Source organism: Lathyrus oleraceus, chromosome 1, assembly GCF_024323335.1.
Source record: "Lathyrus oleraceus cultivar Zhongwan6 chromosome 1, CAAS_Psat_ZW6_1.0, whole genome shotgun sequence".
Lineage (NCBI taxonomy): Eukaryota > Viridiplantae > Streptophyta > Magnoliopsida > Fabales > Fabaceae > Lathyrus > Lathyrus oleraceus.
Genome location: NC_066579.1, coordinates 425,330,045 through 425,339,093, shown reverse-complemented (window position 1 = coordinate 425,339,093; position 9,049 = coordinate 425,330,045). Strand labels below are relative to the sequence as shown.

Below are 9,049 nucleotides of genomic sequence, written 5' to 3'. Positions count from 1 at the left end.
TCCACGAAGATCGAATTTAAAAAAAATTATATACTTTTCGATCAAAACACTAGTATTTTATTATTTTTTCTTTTAAAAAAAAATATATTTTATATTATTTTAAAATATAAAAATATATCTAGTATCAATAACAAAAAAAACAAAAATATTTGTATAACCATTAATTTATTAATCGAATGAAAGATAAATTATTAATAAAAGTATAATAAAATTGAAGAGTAATTAGTATAAAAACAAAGAACATAGAAGAGACAAGATAAGAAATGAAGAAGGATAAAAAAGAAGTCGAAAAAAAAGAAGAGGTGACTGTAGTATGTATAAAAATTCTTTATTTTTTAATATATTAATTATTTATTTATAGAAAAAATATAAAATTATATAATTATATGATCGAGGAATCTATAGAACAAAATGTATTTCCTCGATCATGACCTGAAGTATTATCGGAAAACTTTTATGTTCCAAAAAATAAATTCTCCGACTTATAATCCCCGGAGAAATCTTCCTTTAAGACTTGCAAATTGGTCATATGTGACAATGACATGTGGTGAACTGAATAAAGGGCGCGTGTAATGAAAAGAATAAATGGCGCGTGGTGAATACAACAAAGAAAACTTGAAAATGTCGCCACGATGACCCCACTGTAGGAATGGAAAAACAAACCCCAACAACTAGGACCAGCCACCACCGTATCGTACCTTCTCCGCCAAAAATCCAACCACTCTCTAACAACCGCACTTTCCCTCAAACAATTTCACTCCCATTCCAATCTCAATGGAACCCAAACCTCAACCAATTTTCCCTCCGATGGACGCTCCCGAAGATCTTTCCTCCGTTTGGGACCTAAGCTACCTCCTCGACTTCAATCTCGACGACGAGGCATCACTTCCCTTAAGCCTCGACAACGAAACTCCACACCTCCCTCCAATTCCAAACCCTAACCCTAACCCTAACCCTCCGGAGAATGATAAGATCCGAAAACGCGACCCGAGACTTACTTGCTCCAACTTTCTCGCGGGTCATGTACCTTGTGCATGTCCCGAACTCGATGCGCTGCTTGAAGATAATGGTTTACCAGGCAAGAAACGCGCTCGAGCTGCACGTGCGTCTGCATCGGCGCGTTGTCAGGTTCCTAGTTGTGAAGTTGATATCTCTGAACTTAAAGGCTATCATCGAAGGCATAGGGTTTGTTTGCGATGTGCTAATGCTGTTACTGTTCTTATTGACGGCGAGGCAAAAAGATACTGTCAGCAGTGTGGAAAGTAAGATTGAAGTTGATTATTATGAATCTTGATATGTTTATGCTTTTGCTTTCAATTAGATCATGTTTATGGTGTCATGATAATATTGATTTGTTGATGTTGCAGGTTTCATGTCTTACCGGATTTTGACGAAGGTAAAAGGAGTTGTAGAAGAAAATTGGAGCGGCATAATACTAGGAGGCGGAGAAAGCCTGCAGATTCTGTACTAGCGGTTGATCATGAAGTTCAAACTGTTACTCAAAATGATGATTCCAATTGTGATGGAGAAGCAGGGATAGGTTGGTTGGTTTATATTCTGGATCAGCATCACATTATCACTTTGTCAACTGTTAAGTCAATGGTTGAATAATTGTTTTTTTTATTTTGCTTTTGCATATGATAGCATGTTCTAAATTGATTTGCATGTGGTTTTTATTCACTGGATGTGTATACATGTTGCAGATTATTCGAATTTGAGTAGTGAGAATATTGAAAAAGGAGTGTCCTTGGATCATGAAGAAGAGCAGGTTGCTATTGGGTCTTCAACTCCAGAGACCCAGAATATTAATGGTGAGAGTGGCGTGTCCTTTGTTGCTTCTGCTGAAACACAAGCAAATATTGGAAACGATGTTTCCAATCTTTCCAAATCGCCTTCATATTGTGACAATAAGAATGATTATTCATCTATGGTGGGTTGCCCTGCTTGTTTATTGCTTTTCTTAAACGTGTTTATTTTTGTGAGAAATTGCATTTGGTGTTTTCTGATTGAATGTTTGCTTGTAGTGCCAAACAGGTCGGGTTTCATTTAAGCTTTACGATTGGAATCCTGCGGAATTTCCTAGAAGGCTACGACTCCAAGTATTTTAAAGCATTTTTATTACAGTTTAGTATTTTGGTTGTGGCATGGTTTTCTGCCATCTACGTGGTAGTGACTGATTAACAAGCTGTCAAATGTTTTTGCAGATATTCCAATGGTTAGCAAGTATGCCTGTGGAGCTGGAGGGATATATCCGCCCTGGGTGTACAATCCTGACAATATTTATTGCAATGCCAAATATTATGTGGATAAATGTAAGATTTCGACTTGGCGTTCTTGACATTATAGTTCTAGTACCATATCTTAAGTGGCCGTAAGGTGTAAAATGAATGCTTTCTGGTTAAGTGCCCCGTATTAGACTTTAGGGTTCTTTGTTAAGCTCATTCTCACGGTTGCTAGTTTTGCTTTATGGAGATGTTTGTTTGCGTTCCAATAAGTTATGTGCCACCTGTAACATTTCTCCACCCCCTCACTCTATGAATCTGGAATTTCATTAATCAACTAATAAAAATAATTGAAACCCCGTTATCAAGTTTTAACTGAATTTGATTGGTTAATATTTTTTTCTCTTTTTGATTTATGATTTAATTTTGTTTCTCTTATGGATCAACCAGTTACTCAAAGACCCTATGTATTATGTACGTGATCTTGTTGCTCCCAAAAAGATGCTATCTGGAAGAGGCACCGCTCTAATTCATCTGAATGACATGATCTTCCGTGTTATGAAAGGTTTTTTTTTCCTTCTGTTTCATTTGTTTCCTTCTTATTTTTGGTTCACTCTTCCCCTAAATTATTTGAGTTGTTTCACTTGAAGAGTATTTAGAACCTGATCGATATGAGTTATGATTACCCCTTTAGTGTGTTGATGCTCCATCTCAGAGATATGGAGCACTGCGTTTCTGATTCTTATGAAACAAATTGAACAATTGATTCTTGAATTGTATTTTGTAATTAATACAAGTTTTTGTTATTTTGAGTTATATGTTTTAAATTTCGAGTTTGAAAGCTTTCAATTTGTTTAAATTAGCTTGTACCTTTCTATGATTACAGATGGAAGTTCTGTGACAAAAGTCGAGGTAAACACGCAGGCGCCTAAGCTTCATTACATTCACCCCACATGCTTTGAAGCAGGAAAACCCATGGAATTTTATGCTTGTGGAAGTAACTTGCTGCAGCCAAAGTTTCGGTATGTAGTTTCACCTCTTCTAAACATCATTTAAAGCTACCATATTCATTCGACAGATGAAAGCATATTTATTTGCATTTGTGCATGCTATATATTTTTGGCTGGGAAGACATGCATAGGTCATAAGGAGAGTGATAGAAACTAGAGCCAGCCAAAGGAAATTAATAGAAAAAACAATTTAGTAATGGAACTTTGTTTGTATTTTTCCTGAAATGAAAATATTAATGGAATGAATATCCATATTGCCTATAGCTGAGCTCCTACTCTGTCTGTATCTAACTGATTTTCCTAGATACCTTTCTCAATCCCTCATATAGTAGAATCCCGCTGTACGATTTCCGCCTTCTCTCACTCCTCTGCCAGGTGGATGTTTCCATTCTCTCCCTAATTATTCCAGCATAAACCTTCAAGTCCCTGGACTTGGGCATTCTCTCCCTAATTATTCCAGCATAAACCTTCAAGTCCCTGGACTTGGGCAGCTGCTACGCTAACAGTCTATTTGGAATCCACTTGTCACTCAAACTCCCGACAGAAAGGGATGGAAAGGTGATGTTGAATGTTATGACCGAGTAGTGAGATTGCAGCATTTCTCACTGAATCTAAAGTATAAACCATTCTATTAACTTTGAAAAGAACGCTAGGCTCACATATAATTGATCGATGGAAAAAATGTAATGATCAACATGATACATTGTTTTGTGATTGATTGGGCTTTAGATTCATAGTTTCATACTGATTGCATTGTCTTGGGATTATCTAACACTTTGTAAGCTTTACCAAATTTGCTGCACCTTTGTAAAATTTGTGATATAGGATGCACATTCTAGTTCTGCTGCTTCTGTTTATAAGATCACTGCAAAACATGTATTTGGACTATATTTTAATTTAAGGAAAAAAGCGAGGGCAGTGACTATTCTCATAAAGCATGCTATGGCTCTAATATGTTCAAAAGAAAAGAGAGAGGCGAAGACTTCTAACAATAGACAAAGAGGCTACAAGATTTTACCATGGGATGGAAAGGGAAAGAGGGAGGGGGATGGCTTCTTTTCTCCCAATGCACAAAAAAGAAGAGAAATGAATTTACCATGGGAAAAGAGAAGAGGGGGAAACACAAACGAATCAGGTTTTCTTGCTGAAAGAGGGGGGAGAGGGGAGAGCAAGAGATACTTTCCTTCAGCGAGCAAATTAAGGGGACGGGGTGGGGATAAACATTTAAAAATAATAATAGTTATATTTAAATGTAATTAATCATTGTTAGAAAGAGGCTATGATATGAATGCATTGAGAAGAACAAGCAACTGATAATAAATGTAGCTTCAAAAGCGGCAAGAAAATGAGATATAAATACTTATTCATAATTATTGCTTCCTCATATCTTTTCTCTTGATGTTTTATCATTTTGATTTTGTTTACATCAGGACTGTTTGGCTAGACTTAATAGTTTTCCTGACCAGTTGTGCGTCATTTCTTTCCAATTCGTATACATTTATACTAAAATACCCACTAAGGACTGTTTGGCTACACACTCTATTAGTTAGTATATGAATGTAGAGCATACCTATTAATTTAATGAAGCCTAACCTCTAATTAACATATTTTTTTAAAAACTCGGTATCTGGCCATAAGACCTACTAATCCGGGGAACGAATCTCATTTAAGTATACCCTTATGTACTACATACTTGATTTGGTAAAACACTGCATTACTGCTTCCTGAAGAGAACTATATACTAAATACTACAATTGTATATATTTTATTTAGGAATTATCCTTAATAGGGTTGCATCCCCACACTAGCTGCACAGTTTAGTTGGTGCTACCTTTTGTTATTAATCTTTTTGGTGCCACTTGGATTTTTTAGTCGACAATTGTTCATGCTTATTTTCAAATGTATCATATTTGTTTGGTTAGTTTATATTTTGGTTCACTTATCAATGTACTGCTGACTGTAATGAGGTTATAATAATGGCAGGCTTCTTGTATCTTTTTATGGAAAGTATATGAAGTACGAGTATTGTGTTCCGTCTCCACATAACTGGACCGAAGACAGTACTTCTTGTGCTTTTGACAATCAGTTATATAAGATATGTGTCCCTCATATTGACGAAAATCTCATGGGCCCTGCATTTATTGAGGTAGTTATTGGCATCTTTTTGTTTCCTTAACTATGCATTGACCTCAATTTTTTATTTTCTTGTTGCTATGTTTCACAGCATGCTGTGATCACTTGACGCTGGCCAATACGTACTTTTGGCATGCTTTCTTTTAGATTTGTTAATTTCATTTGCATTATTTGCAAATAAATTTTCTGTGACAATACTTTAGCATTTCGTTCTAAAAAATCATTTAACAAATTGAGGATTATTGGAGTTTTAATGGGCACAATTGAGTACTTTGAGCATAAGTATTTGGTTTAATTTGATAGTGTCATATTTTTGCTGGCAATTTCCTTTCTATATTTTGTTATTTTTTTTATCTGATAAGAGAAGTTAAACAGTTAGTGGTAGAGGAAGACCTAGAAAAACTATAAGATAAGTTATTAAGAAATATCTTGAGATTAATGATTTGGATAGAAAAGCATGGTCCTGGATAGAAAATTATGGCAGAAGTTGATCCATGTAGCCGACCCCACTTAGTGGAATAAGACTTGGTTGTTGTTGTTGCTACTGTTGTTGTCCTGATAAATTAATTTCAATGCATCAATAGATACTCATAATCCAACATGCAAAGTTCTAGCACATCCATAAAAAATCTTACTGGTATTGAATTCTGCACTGATATTTTATTGTTTATTTTCATTTACTAATTTATTCTTATCTAAAGCAAATAAAATTTGTCGAATGAAGCTCTTTGACTAAATGCCGTTATCATGGAAACTGTTGAATTTAGGTTTACTGATGTTGTATTGAATTGTACTCGATCTTAAAAATTACAGTCAGAATTTTCTTGATGATTGTAATGTCAGATCTAGATAAATTGTCGGAACCTTTTGATTTGATATGATTTTGGAGGTAGATACATTTGAAACTCTGATTAAATTTCATGGAAAATTTTCTGTACCACTTCATATTTGTTACCCGTGTTTAATTTTTTTTCTTTCCTTTTTATAGGTTGAGAATGAGTCTGGTTTATCAAACTTTATTCCAATACTTATTGGGGATAAAGAAATTTGCACCGAAATGAAGATATTGCAACAAAAACAAGATGCATCTCTCCTTTCTAAACAATTTCGATCTGCATCTGGTGGTTCTATTTGTAGCTCATGCAAAGCTTTTGTACATATTCATACATCATCATCAGACTTGCTTGTAGATATAGCATGGTTACTTAAGGATCCTACTTCAGAAATTTTTGACAGAATGGTATCTGCTTCACAGATTCAAAGATATTGCCATTTGTTGGATTTTCTAATAAGCAATGATTCAACTATCATTTTGGGGAAAATATTGCCAAATTTGATAAGTTTAACAGAAAGCATAAAATCCAATACAAATGATGTTGACACTGTCCAGCTACTGAAGTGTATGCATAATGCCAAAGATGCTATTTGTCAGAAAGGTGGAAGTATAGTTTTGCACTCCAAAAGGGAAGGCTTTAAACCTGCCCAGTGCAGTTCTCAAGACGACAAGTTATCAGTTGATGAAGTTAATAGTCAGGTTAGAGCTATTAATTTAGTTTGTTTCATTCCCATGGCAATGACATGAATTAGTTTTTAGCTTTTAGGTTAAGGTACTCAACACTTTTATCATAATTAAAATGTATTTTATCTTATCTTATACATTGATTATTTTCCAGGGTAACCCATTTAATGCAGATCCAGAGTTGGGGGTTCTGAGAAGTCTTGCTTTTGTTGAAAAAAATCAAAAGGTACCACTTTTGAAAAGGGATATTATAATGAATATGGAAGACTTGCCTAATAGACGTGATCATCAAAATCTTACCCGGGGATTCTTGACCTCTCGACCGACTATTTTTGTACTTGTTTCTGTTGTTGTTTGTCTTGCTGTATGTGTATCCATCTTTCATCAGGGAAGGGTTACCGAGTTAGCAGTATCCATTAGAAGGTGTTTGTTTAACCATTAACAATTTTTTCAAATTATTTTATTGTATTTTCTAGCCGGTACATATTTGTTGTAATATTAAATAAATAGATGTCATTAGAACAAGTAGGTATTTTATTACATTGGAACTTGGAAGCTCTGTCCAACCGTGTTCATTTATGGATTTTCAATTTTGATATCCTGGAAAATTGGGTGCTAATTATGAACCCAATATTTAGGCATACTTCAGGATTATTACAACAGCATAATAATAATATTAATACATTTTGTTCATTTTCGTTTCGCTATGTTGTAGTAAAAGTTACCAATGTAACTTTTCTATTTTGTACTCTCTCACATTAGGTCTAACGTCTTATTTCCTATTTTTATCATCAATGCTATATTTATTATTTTTTTCACTAATTTATCTTTTGTATTTTAATTCATATAAGTACTCTATTAATAGTAAGGTTATTTTAGTGGATAATACTCATTAAATAAATATAATTAATCATTATTTTGAAAAATGTAAAAATTTCAAAGAGGACATTTATTGTGATGAAACGGATGGATTTTGGTTAAAAGTTTAAGAAGAACAAGATAAACTTTCAAAGGTATGAATCATGATAAAAAATTGTTTTTTTTTTAAAATAACCATGTTTTTTTAAAAAAATATGAAAATAACCAACTTTTCAAAAAAAAATTCCAAACCATGTTTGGGGGAGGATGCCCGGGGGAGTTGGTGCACCTCTCAAAAAATAAGAGGCGTCAGATGCATTGGGCCTTATGAAGAGGTGCGAATTCTTGTGGCGCCTGCGTGGCCCTCCAAGAGGAGGCGCCAATACAGCTGGCGCTTGTGTGTTTCTTTTGAAAATAAAATTTAATTTTGAAGCTGACTTTTGGATCAATAGTGAAACACGTTACCATTGTACCACAGACCCTTCATGTTAATTTGTTTCATTATATATTTAATGAGTCATTGTTCTTAGATCATAAGAGAAAGACACTAAATTTTTATTTCAAATTTTAATATCTTAAATATATGAATTATATTCTTCAATATTTATATAATTTATTTATAATCAATATAAATTGCTATTTCCATTTTCAATTATATGTTACTCCTATTTTGTAAAATATTTTGTTTTATATTTTAAGTTGTTTTGCAATATAAATTAAATATTAATAAGTTTTTCTTATCATACTATCTACTATTTATATTATTCTTTTATTTCATCATCTTTTCATATCATTAATAAATGATACATAATTTATTTATTTATAAAATTAATTATAATCTAAATTTGTGTGAAATATCATAAAGAAATTATTATTTAGGACGAAGAAAATATCTCATCTAAGTTATGCACGACTTTTAAAAAATAATTGATAGTATTTATTTTATTATTAAAATAAATCTAATTTATTATAATGTTTTATTTTTAAAAAATATATTGTTCTTTTTTCATTTTATTAAATTTTATCTCTATTCTTTAATTTTTAAAAATATTATATATTAATATATTCAAATTAATATTCAATTATTTTGTGTTTTATTTTATAATGTATTTATATTTTATTAATTTTTTATATATTAAATATTTAAGTATTATTTTATATAACTTAGACATGTATTAATATATTATATTATTTATAAAAAGTAATATAATATTTAAAAATATATTATATTTAAAATAATATAATTTTTCAATTGTATTTATAATAAATATTATGAAGTTTTACTTGAATTTTTGTGTAAAAATTAA

The 9,049-nt window shown here is 32.4% G+C and overlaps 1 protein-coding gene across 1 annotated transcript; it reads left to right on the top strand.

The window, feature by feature from the left end:
- The first annotated feature begins 468 nt into the window (after positions 1-468).
- LOC127079048 (squamosa promoter-binding-like protein 7) lies at positions 469-7,577 on the top strand. The gene is made up of 10 exons (XM_051019461.1): positions 469-1,262; positions 1,368-1,540; positions 1,704-1,930; positions 2,025-2,099; positions 2,205-2,312; positions 2,673-2,787; positions 3,109-3,244; positions 5,216-5,378; positions 6,354-6,899; positions 7,039-7,577. Exons 1-10 carry the CDS (start codon positions 775-777, stop codon positions 7,324-7,326), a joined length of 2,319 nt encoding a protein of 772 aa, XP_050875418.1. The 5' UTR covers positions 469-774; the 3' UTR covers positions 7,327-7,577.
- Positions 7,578-9,049: the final 1,472 nt, after the last annotated feature.

Bases quoted from the DNA above. Each gene is read 5' to 3' on its own strand.
- LOC127079048 (XM_051019461.1), top strand. From the start codon at position 775: ATGGAACCCAAACCTCAACCAATTTTCCCTCCGATGGACGCTCCCGAA. The intron at 5,379-6,353 runs GTAGTTATTGGC...TCCTTTTTATAG, and splicing joins TGGGCCCTGCATTTATTGAG to GTTGAGAATGAGTCTGGTTT. The intron at 6,900-7,038 runs GTTAGAGCTATT...ATTATTTTCCAG, and splicing joins TTGATGAAGTTAATAGTCAG to GGTAACCCATTTAATGCAGA.